Genomic DNA, 23,981 nt, shown 5'->3' with positions numbered 1-23,981 from the left:
CGAGGTGCTATCCTTTTCCACTGCCTGAAGCCATACCTGTATCGTCTTTACTTCCGTAGAGAGTGATGAAGACGTTTGCATCTGTCCCAGCATTTTTCTTGTCCCCGGTTTTCACTTTCACTGTGTATGTGGTTGATTTAGCTGTCGGATAAAACATCGTAACGTAAGAGTGTGAAGTCCGAGCAGGAATTAACTCTACTTTTCATTACATATGTGTGCTTGGTTTGGCTTCTGTTTTGACTGATCACAGCCATGTTGTAATCCCTAATTCCTGCCATATGCTGTGGTAGTTCCTGGGGTGAGCTGGGCTGTCTGGTTGCAGGGTCTTCTACTGCTCCAGTCATTCAGTACATTGTCTGCCTATCTACAGATAAGAAATTTGCTCCAGCCTTCCCATTTGCCCCCTGGGAATCACCAAGGCTCTTCCAAACTGCCTCTGCCTGTACTATTTCATTTTAAAAAAAACACATCCCCCCACTTTATTCCATTAGCACCAAATAATATATGTGTATCTAACATATACCAGAAGGTATGTGTACTTCGACATAGTTCATATTCACGAACAGACCCTTCGCAATAACATCATTAGGGAGGTTTCTATTGCACCATCATCTAGCAAGCACAGTGAACTCATAAAAAACATGGAAAAGTCTAATATAGCCTTCAGTGCACTGCAATAACCTACTCAAGATTTCTGAAATGGAACCTTTCCTTCGTTTCAGACACACGTTTCCAAGATGCAGCTCAGCCAGCAGGTCCTCCTGAACCGAAGAGCTAAACTATTTGGGGAAATTTGTTGGATACACAATTTGTGGAAATTATTCATGTATTCACAAGCATCTGAGAGGGAAGTTAGGGAGCGTTTAGGACCTTTCCCTGGCAGCGAAGCCAGTGACATTGCCATCTTGCAGCATCAGGCCCAGGAATGTGTCATTGCTCTGTGGTTACCATGCAGAATTATGGACAAGAGAGGCAAAGTTATTTTGGAGGACAACGAGCACAAGCAGCAAGATGGACAGTGAAATAAATTTAGGTCCCTTCCCTTTTTCTGGTCATGTTCGCTCTCTGCTTAGTTTCGTGTTGAAATATTTAACCATTCCAACCCACAATGTGAAACAGCTGGGATTTATGCCTTAGACTTTAGCAATAGGCATGGATTTCAGTTGAGAGATGGCAACTGGACATGTTATCCATCTTCCTAGCTTTCTCACTTTGGGTCCAACCTTTCAAGATGATCAAATCACCTAAAAATTAGGAGTATCCGCTCCTTGCTGGCTGACACACGCTTCACACTTCATTCACACACAAAAACTCCGTGGCTGGGGCAGAATTACTCACAGCCCAGCAAACACTGACCGCTAATGCCCTTAGCACTGCTAATCACTTGGTTCCTTTTCAACCCCATACTGGAAGAAATACAAGGCTAACATAAACCTTTCTGTTCCAGGCCCAGCGTTGCAAGAGACTGGCCATCATTTTCCGAATCTTTCTTTACAAATGCTTCATCCACTGGGACCAGCTCCCTGACAATCTGACCGTCATCTTCCTCAACTGCTAACCACCGCTGGCATGGAAAATAATACCTACAAGAATGACAGCAGCACCCAGCACTTACACAGGACTTCACAGGCTTTAATAACAAAAATAAGCACAGATTAGAGGCTACTTAAATAAAACAAAATTACTCAAAACTGAACAATGCATCTGTATTCATCTTTGAGCTTTGTTATTGTTTGTGTGAGCTAAATCCATGAATAGGTTAGTGAGCACTTACTGAAAAGTGCTGCTTCTGAGCTGTTAGTCCCGTATGATTAATTTCTTCTAGTTTTCACTCCCAGAAGTAGCTAAATAACTCAAGGGAACCTCCGGTCTCCCCAACATCTGATGTTTATGAAGAGGGGACCTATCCTGAGGTCCTTAAAAGCACTCCCACCCACCTGAGCATTGTGCAACTTTTAAGTGCGTAACTTCAAGCACTTTCCAGCTCACAGGTGAGCCTGCATTTCAGGTTTCTAACAGCCTAGGCTTTGCTCACCCCTCTGACTGGGAAAATCATGGGACTCTGCTTAGACCGGGACTTGCTTTTGGCCCAGATCTTTGCATTAGGTACAAAAAACAAATGAAATGTCTTCTGGAGCAGAGCCTTGAAAGGAAACTTAAAAGTTCAGGCTCTGCAAAGGGACCTCTGCAGGATAGAGAGTTCCTTCCTGGGGAAACGAAGCTGAGGTTTCCTTCCAAACACCACTGGCTTCCTAACTGCAGGGATGCTGGGACAGCAAAACCCTGCACTGAGGTACCCCAGAACAGCCCCAGGCTCAGTACAGCAGCACAGTCACCATCACAAGGCTCCCAAAGGACGCCTGCTCCCTGTGAGGTCGTGAGTAGCTACAACGATGCCCTTCTGCATCTCCTTTGCCTTCCCACAGCTCTGCAGGCTCCTGAGAACGTGCCCCCTTTTCTGACTGTATGAAAAGGGTGCAACAGGCTGCTCACGTGGTGCTCTCCTTGAGGTCAACAATCTCTACCCTCTCCAGGAACCAGCTTGGGCTAGCACCAGAGTTATCGTGGCGGATCCGCAGCTTCTTCAGCTCACCCAGGTCAATGGCTTTGATGGTGAACACATCCACCTGTACAGGAGGCAGGAGACAAATGACTGTGCATCCCAGAAAGCAGAAAAGAAAGGCAGTAAATGGCCAAGGGTAACTTTTTTCCCATTAAAACAAAAGTTGTTTGCAAGTCCCCCTTGTATTCTTTGGGTGGGTGTACTAAAATAAGCACAGAGCTGTGAGCTCTCCCATTAACGCTCATGCTTGGCTCCTACAAGGCAGTAACAGCCATGGAGCTGCACAATCCTTCACTCCTTTCTTTACCTCATCCCAGTTTCAGCTCCCTCTAGGTTTATCTCATCTCTCCTAAATCCCGTTCCTTTCAGGCTTAATATTTTCCCCCACATTGAACCTGGAACTGGACACAAACATTTTGACTCCACAGAAACTCTCCTGTGCACCTCCATGTGCTTTATTTCAAACTGCAGCATTCCTTCTTTTTGTCATTTATGACAACCAAGAGGCTCATTTATTAGCCATCTTAGTGTGACACGATGGTCCTTGTTAACATAATACTTTAAACATCTTAATGTGATGAACTTGTTGGTAGACATTGGGTTTCTACTCCCAAGAGCAGAGCACGTTACATTTGCAGCTTGGAGCTCTCCTAATAGCACGAAGAACCATGTGCAGGTTGCAGTTTCACTGGTGCCAAGCTCATAAATCACAGTTAACAGCTTATTTAACAACCTTAGGCTCTTTTTTGTGATTACAAGTTTTCCACAGCTGCTTATTGTTTCCGTAATTTTTCGTTATTCAACTTGAACAATTCCTGGCTATAATAGTAGCGTGTTGATTGGTCATAAACATTTTTATGGCAAATATTCAATCTACAAGAGAGGTTGTTTAATTGGATTGGCTTATAATGTAATTATAGCACACCATGTAGTATTGCTTTTATTCCCCGACTGGTTGAGTAGAACATACAGAATCTTATTTTCAATCTAAATACTGACATACTTGAGCTGCCTCACAAATACTCTCTAATATTAATTTAAAGTTTGTGGTTTTCAGGTATTCCTGGCAGGAAGTATATTACCAGAACTCTTGCAGGAAGCAGATGCAAAAGGTGACTCTGATGTATAACTGCTGTTCAGCCTTATTATTCAAATTAATTTCCCCTGGAAAATGTTTTGAGGTGTTTTTCTTTAAATAATGTATTTCAGAAATAAAATACGCCTGAGCTTTAAGCCGAAAGAAGAACCCAAGCCTTGCAGAGAAGATACTGTAACGAATGGCCAGCACGATAACCGAGAGAGCTCTGACAGCCTTCTGCTCGCTTGAGTGAGTTGAATTCATTCATTACCTGGCCCTTTTCAAACTTGTTGAAGTTATTTGACCTTTTCAGCTGGCGCTCACCCGTGTCTCCTCTTTCTATGCCATAGATGCTCAAGAAGACATTAGCATCTGTCCCAGCCCCGGACACATTCCCAGTGAGAACACGGACTTCGTACGTATTCTCTGCAAGTAAAAGTGCAAAGGCAGATCAGGAGGAGCCCAGAAAGAGCCATATTTTGTCAGACCCATGGCTCACCACGAAAAGATGTAGCCCAAAATTGCTGGCACAGTCAGCTTTAAGGAAGATTTTGCCTGGAGTTTATTTGCATCTGTCTTAAAACAAGAGCAGCTCCTTCTTTCTCTAGTTCTTGTCATTAACCATGTGAACACTTACAGCCTGCCAAACTCCCAGCCACAGCAGTAACTTGTGGCACTCACAACCCAAGTGCCCCCGACAAGCCCTGGAGAATCCTATAGAAGTCCTTTAGGATACTCCCATTTCAGCCTGCCTGCTCCATCCTCTGCCTTAGTTTAACCACCGTCCTCTTCCTCCCCAGAGCTGATCAACCAAACCGCAGCGCAAGCTACACAACAGGCCTGGGGCAATGGGATAGCTGGGGAGCCAGAAATCGTCCTGCAAAGCACCGCAGTGTGGTTATCGTCCTTCATGCAACGGCTGCGGCCACACACACATGCACCTTCCCCCTGGTATTTACCCTCCAGGTCAGATTCTCCATCAGGTATCAGCTCCACCACAAGCTCCTTATCTCCTTCGTCTCTAGCCAACCAGCGGTGTGCCACAAACATATAGACATCCATGACTTCTTCCACCTTGGTTTCCTCTTCTTCCTCCTCATCAGACTTCTTTTTCTTCTTATTATTTTTATCAGGCTCCTTTGCCTTCATGGTAAGCCGCTTCAGCGTGACACTTTCCAGGAACCAGCCATCCCCAATGCCTGTCCCATCGTGGCCTATCCGAATCTTATAAATCTTGCCAACATCTGCAGCCTCTCTCTGCCATCAAGGGAAAGCCAGCACCCAGGAGGATAAGAGACAACTTCATAAAATGCATTCTTAAAAGTGAGGAGCATCACCCAAAACATCTAAGCAAGTATAAGATCAAATTTTTTTATGCAGGTTTACCTTTACTTTTTCCTTCCTGTTTTATTCTTTCATACTTTCCATCACCAAATCCCACCTGAACAGACAGAGCTGCAGGAACTCAGAGCAACCACGGCAAGGATAGGATATAGATCCTATATATCCTAATATATATATATATTTAGGATATATAGGATATAGATCCTATGTATCCTAAATATAGAATCCATATTTACGGGGCTCCCTACTTCTCCATTGCTCTCCTCACCAGTATTGTCTCCATGTTGGCATTAAAGGTAAGTATGGCACAATACCATACTGATTTTTTACAGATTTTCAGTGCCTGCAATCTTTTTTTGGGTGAATCATAAGATACATTTAATACTTAGGAGGAGACATGAACCAAGCAAGAAGCAATAGTGCTATAGCAAAAAGGCGATAAACTCGGGCTCGTATAACCTCATCTCTGACACAGACGTGGGCTTGGGCTGCCCTTCTCCCTTCCCACCTGGAAAATTAGAAAAGTATTTTTTCATTTTGCTGTAGTGTGCAGAGAGGATACTCTAATTAGAGGATCTATCATTAGTGGTTACAACGCACCAGTGGCAGAAGGCTGTCAGTAAGGAGATTTCCATCTCTCTAGCCAGTACAGCAGATACAAAATCTTTTTGGTTTAGATTATGTGTCCAGATTACTACCTAATAAAATTAGAGAGTTTTTACTCCACGCAACCTTCCCATAACCAATGACTTGTTCCTGATGATTGCTTATGCTGTTAGGTAGTGTTTATGTTATAAAACTTGCAAACATTTGCTTCAGGCTGAAATCTGGAAACTTAGCATAGAAGGTTGCAGTCTAGAAGCATTTTTTTTCCGATAGTAGATTAAAACAAAATCAATTGCACACAAGATGCTTATCAGAAAACTAAAATTGATCGAGCTGTCCTGGCATAAAGAATGTGTTTTTTCTTACACTGCTGTAAGTTTAGATTTGTTATAATCATCCTGCACGCCCTGTCCCTAACTGATGGCATTTCCTATTAGCACGTAGCTCACAGAATCTTATTCTCACCCATATCTTTCTGTAAATATTCATATAATGAAAGAGATAGAGGATCTGTCTATTAATGCTTCAGAGCTTCTGCCTTGTGTGCTTTTTAAAAAAAATCACAGAAAATGGGCAGAACTTTCAAGTCTGGCAATAAACATCTGAGAGAGGATATAAGTGTGGCTGTGTAAACAGAACATTGTACATATGGCTTTGTTATAAATGTGATATTGGCTAATAGCTTTTACTCATAAATCTTGGAAAGTTTATTTCCTTTAAAATCAGAGGAACCTAATCTTAAAATTATAGAGTCTTTAAAAAGCAAACGTTTATAAGGTGCTAGTCATCTTAAATCCCAAAGAACTCATTAAAAATGGATAAATATCACTAACTCCATTCTATAAAGTAATAAACTGAGGCAGGAGAAGGCGAAGTGAACTCATAAATGCCTGTTACAGAACTGAGGTAAAGCTGTGGCTAAAGGCACCTCCATGGCCAGTGACAATGGGAAGGGTACCCCAGTCTTGATGATTCAGGGGAGCTCCCACAACTAGCTCCAGGTAGGTGCTTAACTGTGATGAGATGGATCCCGCCTCTATGGGACTGCAATTTCACAAGGAGACCCAGGCACCACCTTGTGCTGAGCCTTGTGCTGTGGTCACATGGGACAGATGTGCCTTAAATTCTGCTTCCACCTGTACGCTGTGCTTTACTATCCAGATATTGGTGCTTCCTGAGGTTCCTTTGACACAGAAGGATGTGGCTCTGAGATGCCCTGGTGGCACGTCCTTTCCTTGCTCTAACCCCACATCAGGGCAAAAACTAAGACCCTTCCTCTCCCCAAGACCTTGGTTTCTCTGGACAGAAAACCCAAGCAAGCAAGCCAGAAAAGGACAGCATTTGAGCACAGCCAGACCACACTCCAGAGAGGATGTTTGACCACACTGCGGTGCACGCCCGCTGCTCAGCCTTGTCAGCTCAGGACCTCTTGCTGGATGAGCCAGCTCCTGGCTCACCGTGCCTGAGGCTTTTCACCCCTGCAAATACTCTGCGTACTGCCTCGTTGTTCCAAAAGAGGCATGGATTCTGCAGTGTAAACCCAAATGCTAGCCAGACCGAGAGCTGGAAGATTTTGCTGTACACCTTGGGCACTGTGACTGTGCAGTTCTCACTGGACTAGTGCTACAGGCAGTAAAATCCACAGGGCACTCGCACATTCACAGGAATTACAGCAGCAAAACTCTGCAGGGCTGGGCTGACAACATGTACCTGTGGTTAATGGCATGTGTGCCCACAGGTAAAGCCAGGTTTCCTTACATTCTGCATGGGGTTTCTTCTTCCCCAGCTAGATAAAGGGACAATAAAACGTGGTCAGGACCAAAATGTAAGTTTAAAGTTTTTTGAGATCTAACACGAATATCTCCTATTGAAAGTATAGGTAAACAAGTGCTGCTATTAGACCATATTCTTGCATGACACCTTTGCTACCAGTCCCTCAGAAGACAAAAGTCACTTCACAAAACATAAAACTTCCCAAAAGCAATACAAAACTTCCCAAAAATACGGATACAGGACAGCAGATATCAACAGACCTGGCAATTTTATTTTAAAAATCTATTGTTTTGTATGATTGGGCCAATTATTCTGTTGATATCTGAGTTTTGGCTGGTCATTTCTTTCCCCTCGTAGAAGCGGCAACGACTGCCTTCATCATACCTTGAAAATGTCTGTGGCTCCCCGTTCAAAGTTGTTTGATCTATTTGCTAAGATGATCAACTCCGTTTTGCCAGTCTCACCATAAATCTGCATGAAGACTTTGGCGTTGGTGCCTGCAGCCCGCACGTCTCCAGTAACCACAGACACCTCGTAGTTTATCACTGGTCCAAAAATAAAGCAATCAAGTCATCATGGAAGCTCAGATAACAGCATTCCCAAGGGCTCAGGTTCAAAATTAAGTTACCTTGTCTTAACAAACAGCCACGTAGCCCACCATTTGCACTTATACAAACCAAATATGAGATACCACAACTTGTCACTAAGGACTAAATGAATAGTTTTCCTTTTGCATGCTTTAAGGCAGTGTCAGAGGGTTGCAAAATAGAGCCTTAAAAGGGAATTTCATTTCAGTATTAACTACAGAGTGGCTAAATTATCTCCTTAATGTAATACAAGGGAGGGAATTACACAGAGCAGAGGAAAACCACAGCATCCTTTCTCAGGATCCCAAGGCAAATTTTAACTATCACCTTAAAAGAAAATGAATTTACTGATAAAAGTCAAATAGCCAGTAGGGGTTTGGTCCCTATTGATCAAACAACTGCCCCCTTCCATGCAATGGGGTGATACGAGCAGGATGGGACAGGTGCTGGTGCAGGACTGGGGCAGCGAGGCGTGTAAACGTGAGAAAAGCAGAACCCACTGATACTGCAATGAAAAGGCACAGCACCTAGTGCTGTGTTACACTGCCCAGGACATAAAGTTTCCATACAATCTCAGGAAATGGAGATGGAGAACTTGGTAATGTTCTTCCAACTGTTTTAGAAAACAAATCAGAATATTTTATTTTCCTCATCAACGTAAGCTCTTTGGGAGAGGGACTTTCTGGTTTTGGTGTCTGACAGTGGTGTCCTGGTCCTTAGGAAGGCTAGTAACACAAATTCAGCACTAGATATAAAACAGCACACACTTCTCAATGCATCTCCTCTTACATTTCTCAATAGGCAGAATCTCACTTGGGTAGACCTCCACCTCCACCCTGCCATCAGCCTCATCTTTGTCGAGCCATCGGTTGCAGGGGAACATGTACTGCCTTCCCTGGACTGGAACTGTGATCTGGACACTGGCCAGGAACCAGCCAGACCGGAGACCCACGTTATCATGTCCAATCAGTATTCGGTTGATCTTCGAAAAAGCAAACAAAAACCAAAAGGGCAGGGAAAAAAAACAAAACAAAACAAAACAAAACAAAAAAAAAAACCAAACAAACAACAATCCAACAGAATTTATTTAATATGTAAAAATCTCCCTCCCTGGCACCCTGTTCATGTAAAAAAATTATAGATGTATTTAACTATAAGCTTAAAACAGACTTCACATGCCTGTATGCTAGACGGCTGATGCGATAGTCTATACAAAATGTATTTCTTAATATCCAATGTAAAGGTCAGGCATTCTTACACCACATTCCGTCCTGAGTGTTCTATTGATTCTGAATTCAGACACTTGCGTGAAGTGCAGAGCCACCTGCAATTAGTTCTTACCTTCCCAATATCCATCATATCTAGAGTAAATTCATCCACTCGACCACGTTCGAAATAATTGCCTAGATCATTATCAGAGACTAAGAGAGGCTCTTTGCCGGACTCTGCTTTTTCACCGTAGAGCTTGATGAAAACTTTGGAGTCTGAGCTGGCACCAGGGATATCTCCCGTCTTCACGCTGATGTGATAACTGACATCTAAAGCGAGATCAATGTACAAAACACAGACACTGAGTGGCACCTCCAGTGCTCGGCCAGACAATTGGCTTCTAACAGATATAGGGGAGGAGGGCTCCAGCTACAGACACAGAGAGGGCTTTGCTCACCCTTTGTGCATCCAGCGTCTCAGGGACACACTGGATAAGCTGCTACACCTTGGAATTATTCACCAAAATGTAAGAGATGCAACAGTTACACTAATAAGCAAAAAATATTCTGCACTCCTCAAGCAGAAAATATTCTGCACTCCTCCATCTCACTGTTAGATGATTACCAAGCCATAAAAATGAACTTAGGCAAGTGAGGAGATTTCACTTTATTTATACTTACAATATAATTCAATAGCTTTGGCATTTTATCTAAAACAAAACAAAAAGCATCTCAACCTGAGCTCTGTAAGTGCTGTTTTCTATAGAAAATTGTAGTGTTGGAGCCCTGGTTCTCCAGAAGAGGACAATGTAATCTTTTTCATGATTTTCTTCTGGGGACATGTTATTCAACAGAATTGACTTTACTAAAGGAGCAGCAATTCAAAATCTTTCAAAGAAAGCTATACAAGAAAGCAATTCTTAATCAAATCATGACATTAAAAATCAAAGTTCCTTTCGACATATATAATGTTGGGATTATTGTCTTTTATGTAAATTAATCTCATTGATAAAATGGGATTCAAGGGTCAGAGGCATTTCCTCCCCCCCTCCCCATCCCCCACCCCGAGTGACCTACTGCAGCTTATTGCATAAGAATGGCCAAAAAAGGCCAGTAGAATTGCTGTGAACTGACATGAACATAAGTAGAATAAAGCAAGCAAATATGTGTATACACAGCCCAAACCCAGACCTTCTTTTTTTTCCAAGCTAAACTCACTTTTTAGCATTGGTGACTCCCCAGCAGGCACTAATTCTCGGACAATCTGACCATCATCCTCATTTTTGTCAAGCCATCTGGTTTAAAAACAGAAGTAAGTTATCTCTGAACAATTAGGACCTATTAGACCTTGCAAATTTAGGCTGGCTCCACACATAGTAAGAATCAACACCACTGTCAAAAAGATGTTTTTACAGGGCTCTGTATCTCTGTTAACTTTGCAGGAGCTTGGCCAGACCCTACGGCAGCCACACTTCAAACCTCCATTTTTCCAAGAAAAGAGATCACGAGAGCCCTGCTTGCAGCAGTAAACATCTGCTGTGGTTTCCATCTGCCTGGAAAGCATGAATGCCATACCACAAGTTGCTCCTGTAAATGGGCGGTCTCAGTCTCTTGAAAGCATTGACCTTCACTGAGCAGAAGTACTTGCAGCTTTTACTGCTAGCTGCCTTGATTACAACCTTTATGGCAACTAAGTTACTAAACCTCCCCTTTATTTTAGTGTTTTTCATGATAATCTCTATCGTTACTTTTCCCTTCCTTACAGGTAAGTATATAACCCTTTTCTCTCCACCAGGAAAGGGATGAATTACATCGTTCCCATTTTCAGGGCTGGATACGTGGAGGCACCTGGCATCAGCCAAAGGAAGGATTTCCTTTGTTTCTCAGCATTAGCCTAAATGATCCAACTAGACTAATTAAGAAGAAGAGCCGGGCACAAAGCAAAATGCCGGATGATTTCAAGGGAAAAAAATCTGAGAGGAAAACGGAGGGGAACCGATTGCTAATCTGGTAACCTTCACAGCTGCTCCTTCAGCCTCGGAGATGAAGGAATGAGAGCCCCAGCCCCGCCACACACCACACAGCCTCCACTGTACCACAGCAGCCAAGGCCCTGGCAGGGGTTTCTCACTTTCCACTTCAACCCCAGACTGCTGCAGCACTGGGGATACTGATGTAAGCATCTGCTTAGGGTCAGGTTTCCCACTGTGGTGCACCTGGGCCATTTCAGTCTCCAAACATCATGTCGTGAGAGCAGCCACAGTTCCCGGAAAGCCCAGGTACACAGCTGTCTGCAGCAGCATCTTTTGCAGTTAAAAATACGCCTTAAAACCAGCGGGGATGAGCGAAGGACAAGTGAGCTAGTTCTGGCAGGTCATGCAAGGTATTTAAATTGCTATAATAATTCCCAGAACTAGAAAGAGAAAAATAAATCCCCAGAAACTGTTTCTTTTTCAGAGGCAGCCACGCAGCTGTGTGAATGACACCAGACCACAGAAGACCTGCTTCTGCACAAACACATGCAGCCCAGATGTGCTGCCAGCTTCCCGCAGCGTCGCCGTGCCACGTGTTCTCTCCTTGGCTGACCCTCACACCAGAAAGAAGGGGAGCTCGTTTCCCATTTGTTTCCATCTTTGATTTTGCTGATGATCCAGCACACAAGGAAACCAGCAAACGAGCCTCTTAACAGGGATTTGGAGACAGGAACAAATGCCCACTGAGAGCTGGATCAAACCTGTGGTATCTCACTGGTCATAAGTCAGCACAGCTTATAGTCATGACCAGTTGGACTCACCATGGTGACCAGGTGGTAACCAGATATTTTTGGAAGACCAAAGATGCTAGGTCTCTGTTTCATCCATCTGAAGGAACGTTAGAATCTTTAGTCTCCTCCTCTCCCTTCCCACCCAGAAGAAAGCAATAAGCACAAAGAAACCATGCAGAAAAACAGCACCGAGAAAGAAATTCAAACACAAGCTAGAGCCAGCTGGTCCCAGAAGCACTAGCAGCAAAATCCCCATGCGAAAGAGGTTCATACAGCCCCACCGCACAGACACACATCTCCACTCCCAGCTCCCCTCCAGGTTCTGGTGGATTGGTGGGTGTGCAGCCTATCCCGTACTCCTCCCTTTCACTCTGTAAAGCAGGTGGCTTGAAAAGGGCTAAAAGCTAAGGGGGGCAGCATGAAGGCAATGAACATGTGATGATCACATGAACACCATTTGAAGACATCAGGCATGGTGGTGTGTCTCAGGGGAGGCTGAGAGGTGTAGTGGGGATAGAAGAGCAGAACAATCTGTGGGGAAGACCATGAAATTGATGTCAAGAATTGAGCAAAGACAAAGTGCAAGGAGGGCAGAAAGGGAGCATGCTAAGACATCATGTTATCTTAAGAAAGGAAGCCTTCATTGAAGTTTTGGGTCGGGGACTTTTTTTTTTTTTTTTTTTTACCTGTTAGAACTGGTCCTTAATACCTTTGTATCATGTAGTTCTTGATGCTGGCTCAGAATTCACATCCTTGGGCAGGTATACAATGGCTAGGGGATCACATCATCCCAAAGTCAAGATGCTTCTGTGTACATGGATGTTAACTGGGAGGACCCACAAGATTCCTGAACTCCACCACCCCAGGACCATTGAATTCAGCATGGACTTCAGGAAGGCAGAAGCTCACAAGGTAGACACACTCCTGCTCTCCTGCTGCTGGTTTTTGTGTCCTGCAAGCTGCTGTTTCTGGTGCCGCCAGTGTATGTGCTGCTGTTTTCTGTCACCTTCACCACTGCTGATGCTTTAGGAAAACATGGGATGAATCTGGGTGAACCACGGACGAAAACACATCCCACCAGAAACAGATCTCTGTGTGCAGCATGGCAAATGCTAACTGCTTTGGCAGCAAGGGCAGATGAGAAAAATGAATCAAAAAAGGAGGACACACCCCTAGATAAAGAAATTCCCCCTACCAATGTTGGTAGTTGCTGATGGCAAGGGAATGACTATCTCTTGGACTGGAGGAGGAAGAGGGAGGTTTATCACCAGAAGTGGCTTAAGGCTCCTTACTTTGTTTCAGCCAAGAGAATAACCAGACATGGCAGAAGCACTATTTTCTCAAGAATATGACTTCAGTGACAGAGGAAGTATTTGGATGAACAATGCCACCGGGTTCCTTTCCTTCAGCACATATGCTGCAATGTCCTAATTTTACTTCAATCTAATTCCAATAGCGTATTGCTGAGCAGCAGATTGCAACCAGGGGTTTATAGTCTTACACTGAAAACAAATGAATTGACACATTATAAACACATCAGGCTGCAGAAAATAGAATTTTTCAGTATAGCGCCATCATATTCCTAGTAAAAAGACCTGTCAAAATCTTTTATTTTATCAGAGCTTCCACACGATTTCAGTGCATGTAATTCACATGCCACTGTGGGGTTTGCAAGGTTGTAGTCCTGTCCTGTATTGCGTACTTGGTTCTGAAGAGATGTTGTATGTCCAATAATCCAAAGCAGACACAAATCTGACATGAAAGCCATTTCAGAGAGAATTTCTAGAGGGTCAGAGTCAGGGAAGCACTGGAAAAAATATGGTATGACATCATATATAGCATGTGAAATCCAGCGGATGATAGCTTGTGTGCAATTAGAATGATTAGCACGTCCATTAGATTCAGAGATACATACATATTTGTGTGTGTCTTTAAAAATAACCTATATATAAAAATATGTGTAAAATTGATAGACATTTCAGTTTATTTTTAGGTAACCAAAGGAGATTTCTCTGGATCCTTTGTATGATGAACACTTTTGGCATTTGACTGAATAAATGTTCTTTCACAGCAGTCTCCTAGTGCATCATCCCATTCATGGTCTGCCTGTTGTTCTTCAGAGAATTATCGATGCTCCCTTATGCTCCCGGAGAAAAATTAGGATGGTGCAGTCCATATGCTTAGGAAAAAAAAAAGTAATGAAGTATCACTGAAGATTTCAGTGGAGCTGTAATGATTTATAGCATATAAAGTTCTATCCTGTCATGAACTCATGACTGCCTGATTGAAAATTCATTTCTGTCTGGGATATAAATATTATAAAAAATAGGCTATTTGAGAGAATGTCAGCTAGTCCATTCCTGGACTTCCACAGAGCCTTGAGGAGAAAATGAAATTTGAAGAACTCCATGATGAGCTTCAGAAAGGTTTGGCTCCAGTTCTGGGCAAAAGGTGAACTCCTTCATCTTGAACTTTCTAGCGGTATTCATAATCATGATACCTAAAACCACATCAGGTATTCTGAGGTATAAATTGTTCATTTGCACCATGGAATGAGTCAGTGGTTGGTCCCTAAATGCATGGATATTATAATGTCACATGGTCATAAGGGAGGAATCATACTGCAGTGCGTCCAAGTGATGCACTAGTAATCCTGCAAAATAACACTTGGAGACATTACCTGCATTTACTTCTTGCACGCACAGATCAAATGACCACTTTAAAAATCACTGGTTCTAAGAAGAGCTACAAGCCATTCCCTTTACAGCCAACTGTTTTAACAGTTGAGAGCACAGGCCTGGGAGTCATTATTTCTCAATGCTCTTCCTGAATCTGACACAAACTCACAATTAATCCACTTAGCTTCCCTTTATCTCTCCTGGCTCCCTTGTACAACAAAGACAGTTCTTGTCATAGAGCTTTTGTGACTACTAGGTAATAGATGTTCCCACAGAGTCATAAAAAAGCTTTCAAATTAAAAGAGAAAACACAGCCATGTATATGGATATGTAAATAATGAAAACAGAGACTTCAACAAGTTCTGTGCGATGAAGATCTATAAGGGTATCCTGCAGACATCAGTTCTACTGGAAGCTGGTTAACTAGTTCTTTGCTACCGTGTCTGCTCTCCACATGCCGGTACAGCCTAGTCTTTACAGAGTGAAGCAGCCCGTGTAGCTTTCTGCACAGGTGAGATGTGTTTCTGCTGGAAGGCATTTTGTCCTCTAGCTGTCTCGCAGTAGCAGCTAGGCGGCAGAAAGTCAACGAAGTAGCTTTCAGTAAGGACACCACAGCAGCAGCAGGTGTTTGCTCCATACCATGCTGTGTAGCAGGGTGGAAGTTAATCTGGTCTTGGAGATGAAGGCAATGAGAACATCAGCATGTCTACTGGCTGGCCATAGACCGGACAAACAGAAGCTGAAGCTCACTGGTGTCCCTCAGATGGCATCCCTAGATAACCCTACTAATACTGGCTCTTCTTGGCCAAGCCTTCTTCAACACCTTGGCTCTGAAGAAGCAGGTGAAGCAAGCCTCTCTGAGCAGCTGCCAAAGCAGCCAGGACATAAGCTGTCCTTGGCCTACAGGACTGGAGGGGAACATCCAAACGCTGCAGGTCATGGAGGTGTTTATCCCTCACATGGAGGATGCAGTGGGTGAGCACCTTCGCCCTCAGATATCTCCAGACTCCATGACGACACCCGTATACTGCGATGATGCCCCAGTCTCCCGAGAGACACAGGCACCAAAGATAGTGAGAGGGAGCAGCTGTCCCTGTGTTTTGAGGCGATCAGTCATGTCACCTTCTCAATCTGAGAGGAAGAGATAATGCTGGCACAAGGACAGCAAATACAACCACACAAACAACACTGATAACACTTGGGAAAAGACATTAAGAAAGGTAAGAAGAGTGGAATTCCATCAGTTGTCACTTGAAGCCTGAATGCACTCTATGAATATTTTGGGGATAAGGGCTTGGGTTTTCTTTCTTCCTCTTTTTTTCAGTCCCTGGCCTGAGGGAAATGCCCTGGGACTGATGCTTCTGACCCACGGGTGTAAGGGGAAGTGGTCATCACTCCAAGCTGAGGGAAGGCACCTAGTTAAACAGTCAAGTAAGGAGATAATTTAAAAGGAAATCTTTAAAACAAGCCAGCTGCACAGAGCAGTTAGACACAGAAATATCTCTGAGGAGTCTGAGCAAAACAGCTCTTCACATGGACACTTCATGTCCAAGTAAAAACCTGTCTAGCTTGCTTGCTTAACTCAGTAAAACATATGGTTGTTAAATATGCATCAAAAGGCAGCAATGACAACATGGTGGTTTGTTCTTTGAGAAGGGAGAGACTGGCTTGCTTTTCACAACCAAGATGACACTGCATCTGCTGCTCCGTGCCGTCTCCCCGGTGAGTTTGCTCTCTGATGTGACATGGCTTTAGCAATGCAGAGAGGCTGGGGCTGGCTCCTGTTTTGTATTTGGCTGACTCCCTCATTACAGTGGAGTGCTTCCAAGACAAGAGACAAGTAACCAGCTTAGAGGTTTTACCTTTGAATTTTTAAAATAATTGTGTTTGCATTTTACAATCCCATTTGTCCCCCAGGAGATGACCTTTTAGAACTGGGCTTCATGCTATTAGGTGGAGCTCAATGAACTTCCATCCTACAGGGTGGACATTCTGAGAGGGCAAGGGGGACTTTACAGGACACTGAGCTACACTGAAGTTAGTCTCGTGTTTTCACCCAGTTCTCTCTAGTTTGTGCAGACCCTAGTTAGTGCCAGGGCAGATGGTGCATCTCATTCCCCTTGGGTAGCCTCAGCACAGCACATTTCTTTGGGCCACTTCACTGTCTAGGAAAGAGGAGAATACATTTATAACCCACCCACAGGGTATGTCACAACCCTCTGCTCTGCCACTATCTCTGTCTGCATGATATGCACTTCCCTTCATGCAAGGAGCTCTTGAGATGGCAGTGTGACAAGTTTTGCATTCTCCCAACACAAAAATAGCATCCTATTGCTCCTGGCAAGATGGGATGTGCATATGAGGGATCAGAACCTCATTCCATGCATGCAATAAAACTAGCAGATTGCAGCAGATTGCAAAGCGTGTTTCTGCAGCAGGCAATTGCAGTGACACTGGATGTGGTACTGGAAGGTTGGATTTCATCTTTTGGAAATGCTCTGTGCTACTGAGCTAATTGCTGAGGAGTTCACAATTCAGATTGCTCTTTGCTCGGTAAGGGGAGTTAACCATATCTTAAACCTCCCAATCCACACTCTTTGCTTTCAGGCTTAGCAAAAATAAACGAATGAATAAATAAAAAGGAGGATTAAGCTGTGCTCAGAAAATTCCAGTCTTGGAACAACAGCTAGGCTCTTCAAAGTCTGACAAATGCATAGATGGAGGCATAATTTGCAAGCATTGTTTCCAGTACCTGTAGCAGGGGAATTCCACAGCCTCACTTTCTGGCTGTCCTTCTTCCCTCACTATCACTTTGGCAAGGTACCAGCCACTGCTTCCTCCTTTGCCATCATGCCCTATCCTCACCCTCCTCACCTGCTTCAGCGTTACTGCTTCAATGAAGAATTCATCAGCCTTTGAGAAGAAGGAAAAAAAAGTAAGGCATATTTCTCCTTAAAAACAAACAAACCAACTGAATTTATTATTGCAAACCAACATCATCACCATGCTGCAAGATAATTCTTCACTAGATGAAGGAGAAAGTATGAATTAATTTGCCAAAGAATGAAAGCCTGAATATTTGTGCTAGATGTATAACGTTGGATTTACGAATATATGATCTGCCAGCATTTTAAATCTCCCATGTCATTGTGTGCCCTCCACAACTGTAAAAAAGAAAAGCGATTTGATTATGAAGTTCATACAGAGAGGCAGGAAATCCAAGCTCAGACCCCTGCTCAGATATCAGCTTTCTGAGAAATCTGGGGCAGGTCACTTCAGACTAAATCCACAGAAGTATTTAGAGGTACAGTTCAAAGACATTAACCTATGTTGAATTCAGACTACATGGACCACTGAGCACAGTTTAACCCAGCCATCTCCTGGCGGGCAAGCACTGGGCATGACTGCACAGGGGTACTTCCAGCTGCTCCATGAGCTGTGCTCAGAGGCTGGTGTGAACCAGCTAGATACCCTTAATACCCTACAAGAAACACAAATTTTATGGCTTTTTCTATATTATTATTTTTTGGCCTCCCCTGGAAAAGGGCTCCAATCATCAACCAACAGATTAGCCCAAGTGATGTCCTCTGAAGACCATCACTCTGTTACTCCAGAGCGTGCTGGAAGCATCAGTTCCCCATGGCTAAAAGAAGAGAGATGCATTAAGAGCGAGTCGCTCCCCTGGGAACCAGGCTAGACAAGTACCTATGGCACACGTACAGATGCACACACGTACCTGGTAAACACTGTGGGTAAACACACAGCGTATCTGAAGCATAAAGCCCCACAAACAGGCACAACCGCTGTGGTTACCAGCTGGATGACTTGTCTGGCTAGGTAAGAGGAAGCTAACCGAACACTGCAATTCATTCATTCTTCAGCTCCCAGAAGCCCATGAAGCATGTACGGTGGTAACACATACCCAGCTAGCTTCCAGAAAGCGTAGTGGCAAGGCAATACTTTAATTAGCTATTCAAATTTATTAGAACAACCATAATTTTCCCAGTATTCAGGACTCCAAACTGACCTTTAAAATTAAGGCAGCTGAACATACTACCACTGTTTTAAAATGATGGGCTTACATAGATGATCAAGTGTTACTTACATACTCAAAGCTGCTGAACTGGGGACTTAAGGTATCAAACCCTCACTGAGCCAGTCTAAGTCAATGAACTCTAATTCATTAGGCCTGATGTTCATCTTACTGATTAACGACTGATATAAATTAATGAGTAGCTAACTAACTGGAACTACAGCAGGGCAAACACCTAATTTAGAGGCAACTTTAAATGTTACCTTCTATACAGGCTATTAGTTTGCATCTGCAAGCAAACTTTTCAATTTAAATTGGTAATCAAGATACTCTTGGTTTAAGTGGCCATAGATTAGAGACTGCACTGACTTAGCAACATTTCTTTTTAACAGGGTACTCGACTCTACTAGTGTAGGTATACTCATTCAGTTTCTTGAATATAGGAGCTTAAGTTTGTCAGGATCAATCCTTAAACAGCTTCCAATTCATTCACCAGCTTTCAGCTCCTCATGCCAAGAGAGCAGTTTTCCTGTAACAGCTTCCAGTTTGGTTTATATCATCTGGATACTATCAATCACATCAATTGATTTCCAAAGTTTTTACCTCCCCCCCCCCCCCATATAACTCATTTTTGTCAGTAAAAATAAAATAGTCATCATCTGTGTTTAAAATATCTGTATCTTCTTTCTTTGGAACACCATTGAACCCATCTTCAAACCACCATGAAAGCATGACTCATTTTGTTACCATTTTGACAAAATGCTGTCCTTTACAGCTTTACCTTTTAAAATAAAAAAAAATCTATAATGCAAGTGCATAGGCAAAAATGTGATGTTTGCAACGTCTGTGTCTGCAAACTTTGATATCATTTAGAAGCAGACCACGTGTTTGCACGGACAGGTCTTATGGGCATAAGAAAACCTTGATGAAAATTTTTTTCAAAGTATAAAAACCTCAATGATTTCAGTGAAGAACTGGAAAATTTGGACTCTCAAAGGCAAATCCAACATGTTAATGTATATTTGAGAACCCTAATTCAATGGTCGATTTTGAAAATGTGACCTCTTTTCATCCTCATTCTCTTTCCAATCCAAATCTCCAATCAAATAATGACACAAAAGATGGGAAGTCTGCAGAGTTCTGTGATCAGATTCTCAAAATCTCCTCCAGGAGATACTGATTACGTTTTACCAGTCAAAGTTGGACCCTAGAGGTCCAAAACATGCCTCATAATTGAATACGTATTAAGTAGGTTGACCCCGTAGATCAGATCAGCACACTATTTGCTTGTTAATGCTGTGAGGGCTTTAACTGCAGTTTGACCTCTTCATTATCTCCAGCTTCCCAGGGAACAGGCTCTGTCTCCAGTTCAGTCCATTTCCACCCCCCTCCACTCAGGACATGGGCATACAAAAACATGTTGAAAACCAGATTGAAAAGAAGACACAAGAACCGAGCACAGCATGGTTGAGGGGAGACTGGAAGAAATATAAAGGAAAAAATATAAAGAAAAAAAAATATAAATGCTTTAGGCTTTCAGTTCTGATTTTCACATTAAGTAAGATGCTTTTTCTTCCTTTGCCCAAGGATCCAGATTTCCCTCATATTATATAGAGGGCAGAAGGCTCCCTTTTGTTCTTGGAAGACAGATGGATTTTTCTCCCCCATCCTGAAGATGCAATTTCCCAGTCCTCAGCTGGGAAGCAAACCAGGAGCCTCTGGTATGAACACACCAATGTCAAATGGGCACACTGTCCCTGACCTAAGCCTCCCTCCAATTGACACCTGCTATGATGTTCTGTGGATGTGATTTATTTCTCCATACTGTCCCAGCCCAAAGTGGCAAGGAAATCAACCAAGTTTACAAATACACATCTAAAAATTATAGACAGAAATATAGATGTCTCTCTACAAATGGCCACACACTTTAAAACCCGTCTTAAGGAGCAGCTGTGTGAACTTACATTGCCTTTCTCAAATTTATTGGCAGTGTTGATGCAGTTGTAGAGAACACGGTCTCCCGTGTCTCCCTGCTCGCCGATGAGGCAGACGAAGACGTTGGCATCAGTGCCGCTCCCACTTACCGTCCCAGTGCAAACCGTCACCCGGTACTTTATCACTGTGGAGACATAAATTAATAAAACAATTTCAGCAACACAATTAATTGCTGTTTAAATTTACTACGTTTTCCATGGACTTGCAATTAAGTTGAAGTGTTCATGCTTCCAGCTGATACTTCTGCTGATGTATTGACTTTTACACTTCCATATTATCACTAAGAAAATAAAAAATCCCAAATAGGAAGGCCTGAATTGTTAAGAAAACCCATAAAACCCTTCCAAAGAAGGACACAAAAATTCTGCCCCCTTCAAGTAAAACCTTATGAATTGGGGTGCATAGCCTCCATGGGGCCCCAGTCCTCCCACCCCCTGCTCCTGCCTTCCCAAGAGGGTCCTGGTGATGGGTGACCTTGCAACAATGTGTTTGGGGAAAATGTCATTTTCAGCATCCAGCAGCATGGCAGGCAGACAAAAAAAAAAAAAAACCAAAAAAAAAAAACTCTCATGGACCTGAGAAACAGGTTCTTCCTGTTGGCTTTATGGGACAGGACAAGCCCAGCTGGCCCCATTTACTTGTGACCCTCATGGTGCAGGAGGTTGGATTGCATCTTGCCTCAATGTCACCTTTGAGATCTTTCTTTAGGATTTTGCTGGATGGATTTTTGAGCTGCCACCTTCCTGCCCCAACCCTGCCCTCCCACCTCATTGGGTGAAGGATTTCCAGGAGAAATTTCACAACAAGGAACCGACCTACAGACCGGCTTTCAAGAGAGAGAACTTCTTCTCTGGCATCAGGAAGGGACGAGAAGTGATGCTCCCCAAACCCGCCTGCAAGCCCAACATGCAGATGCTGCGTCTGGCCTCTGCTCAGCACAGCCGGTCCTGACGGGAAAGCACCTGCATCTGAACTGAAGCAGCCCTCTCCACAGTTGATTAAAAATACATTTCCAAACCAGGTTTATTTACATTTTAATAACATCTGCAATTACAATTACTCTTCCTCTTCTGCGGAACTGCTCAGATGCGTGCAGATCGCAGAGTTCATCAGAAATTTCAGAAAACAGGAGACTCGTACTCTGCAGAGTGTGGAGCCCCATTGGGTGCTTTGGTGGAAATAAGAGAAATCCCAACGGCCACCTTGAGATATTCTGCTCTCCAAAATTCCCCCTCCAAGTACACTTAATTCTTGTGACACCAGGTCAAGACAGAAGTGACCACTTCAGGAAGCCAACACAAAGTTCTGCAGTTTTCCTTAATCAAATCTCCAGTTCAAGCACATTTAACTCAGTAAATAAATCAGATTGCTCACACATACCTAAAGGTGCATGTGCCCTTGCACAACTCTTCTGTGCAGCTTGCTATACATTTATACATATAGCTGCATAAATGTGCATACAATTAAATAAAATTTTAGAGCCCAAAAATGATTGTTACATTTCAGACTGCATTTCAGCTTAGCTTGCTTTCCCTGAGAATCCCTTCAAACCGGGCAGTTCACTTTTTTAAGGGGGACTAAAAAAATATACAAGTTTGAAAGAAAAATTTAGCTCTGGAAACAATTGTGCTGCTGCCAGATCTCTTCCACCTCCCACCACAGAGAAATCTGCTCAAAATAAGAGCCTGGGATTTCTGAGGCTTCATGCAGCTAATGATGCATACAGAAAATACTGCAGAGAGAAAGTGCCAGAAAGAGAAGCTAATTGAATTGCATCGGTCTGCCTGTGCATCCCTTACACAAAGAGGGTTTCTTTCTGTTCAGGTCCTAAGCGAGCCCCTGCATGAAGCCTGTGGCTCTCACCTGGCATGACTTCAGTCACTAGAGATCCCTCCGCAGGGAGCTCCCGCACGATCTCATTGTCGTCTTCATTTATATCTAGCCAGCGGCCGCAGTTGAATGAGTATTTTTCTTTTGTCAGCGTTTTCAGCAGAGTTACCTTCATTAAACCAAAACACTGCATGAGTTCAGAGGCTTAAAGACAAAAAAGCAACAAGCTCCTGACAGGTTTTTGCCTGGGAAGCAAGAGTAGGTAGCAGCAGAGGAATAACACGCATTAATAACAAGACTGTCATCCCAACTCGTGCACCGCAGTGATGCATGGAGCAAAGTCTGTCATAGCTGATGGCTTTTTCTTCCTCCTTTCTCCAATCGCTCCATGGTGTTGTGAAAGTTTTGATGGATACCCAGGCTTTTAGTAATTGCTCGTCATATGCCACTGTATAAATCCACAGAGCAAATGGGGGATGGCATTTGCACCGCCACTTCTGGCAGCTCAGAATCAGGGCATGCCACATGGAGGAGACACCCGGAAAATGGCAGCAAGCACGATGAAAGATCTGCAGGATCTTCCAAAGGACTAACAAGCAAACAAGGTGGGGCTCTGCAGACAGCTGGCAAAGCAGGTGAAGGAAGGGTACGGTGAAGGTCTGCAAAATCACAGGTGACACGGGGGAGGCAGAGGGGGGTCAACTATTCGCTCTTCCTGCTGCAAGAAATACAGGACATCAAATGATGCTCAAAGAGCGAAGTTCAAAGCGAACCAAAGGACACAGCCAACCTGTGAAGTCCTTGTCAAAAGCTGTTATGGATGTTAAAAGTTTAAATGTTCAAGGGGAGACTGGAACCTTTGAACAAATAAATGGAAGGGAAACCTACTAAATGCTTTGTGTTTAGTAGATCCGTTCAGGAAATAAGTCTCCAACTGGAAATAGTCAGAAACAGGAAGAATGTTAGGGGAAAGTATCATAAATGTTTGCCCTTTCCTCACTGTTCCCTAATCACGCACTTATGCGGCACAGGAGGGAGGGTGCTGGGCAAGATGGACCTTTGGCCTGACCAGTAAGACTGTTCCTGTGTTCCTGTAATAGAAAATGGAAGCCTGCCCCAACATGAGAGCAAGCCTGGCATGAAATGCGTGAGGGATGGAACAAAGCATCATTAAGGCTTCGTCTAAGCTCTGAGATGCTAAAACGGATGCCCAAGTGACAGGATTCATGTGCCGTGAGCCTGATAGAGCCAGAAAACATCAGACTGGCTGTATACAGGCAGATTGATTTTGAGCATCTTCACTAGGTTTGCTTAGATTGTTTGGCCCAAAGTAAATCCTAGACACGCTGTCAGGTGCTTCTTGTCTTCCCTGAACACAATTTCTGTCCAGCAAAAGAGGATGCCCCAGGGAAATGTGTAGCCATGGAAGGTCTAAGCATTTTTGCTCATCTGTGAACAAACTGGTAGTGACAATTGCAGTGGCCCAAAGTCTGACCAACACTGTCTTTTTGATAAAAAGTGCA

General features: G+C 43.5%; 1 protein-coding gene across 1 annotated transcript in view; it reads right to left on the bottom strand.

The window, feature by feature from the left end:
- The window catches only part of LOXHD1 (lipoxygenase homology PLAT domains 1), a 160,378-nt gene that overhangs the window by 70,829 nt on the left and 65,568 nt on the right, over nucleotides 1-23,981 (bottom strand). The window contains exons 12-23 of the mRNA XM_080371525.1: nucleotides 22,492-22,627; nucleotides 20,598-20,752; nucleotides 17,353-17,513; nucleotides 10,378-10,454; nucleotides 9,293-9,489; nucleotides 8,741-8,933; nucleotides 7,749-7,909; nucleotides 4,601-4,898; nucleotides 3,913-4,067; nucleotides 2,494-2,627; nucleotides 1,435-1,583; nucleotides 37-141 (exon numbers count right to left, since the gene is read on the bottom strand). Coding sequence (XP_080227651.1) covers nucleotides 37-141; nucleotides 1,435-1,583; nucleotides 2,494-2,627; nucleotides 3,913-4,067; nucleotides 4,601-4,898; nucleotides 7,749-7,909; nucleotides 8,741-8,933; nucleotides 9,293-9,489; nucleotides 10,378-10,454; nucleotides 17,353-17,513; nucleotides 20,598-20,752; nucleotides 22,492-22,627 — 1,921 coding nt within the window. The remainder of the gene's footprint in view (nucleotides 1-36; nucleotides 142-1,434; nucleotides 1,584-2,493; nucleotides 2,628-3,912; nucleotides 4,068-4,600; nucleotides 4,899-7,748; nucleotides 7,910-8,740; nucleotides 8,934-9,292; nucleotides 9,490-10,377; nucleotides 10,455-17,352; nucleotides 17,514-20,597; nucleotides 20,753-22,491; nucleotides 22,628-23,981) is intronic.

This window comes from Falco punctatus (assembly GCF_963210335.1).
Source record: "Falco punctatus genome assembly, chromosome: Z".
NCBI classification, from domain to species: Eukaryota; Metazoa; Chordata; class Aves; order Falconiformes; family Falconidae; genus Falco; species Falco punctatus.
The sequence above is the reverse complement of the archived record's forward strand: the minus strand, read 5'-3'. Positions and strand labels throughout refer to the sequence as shown.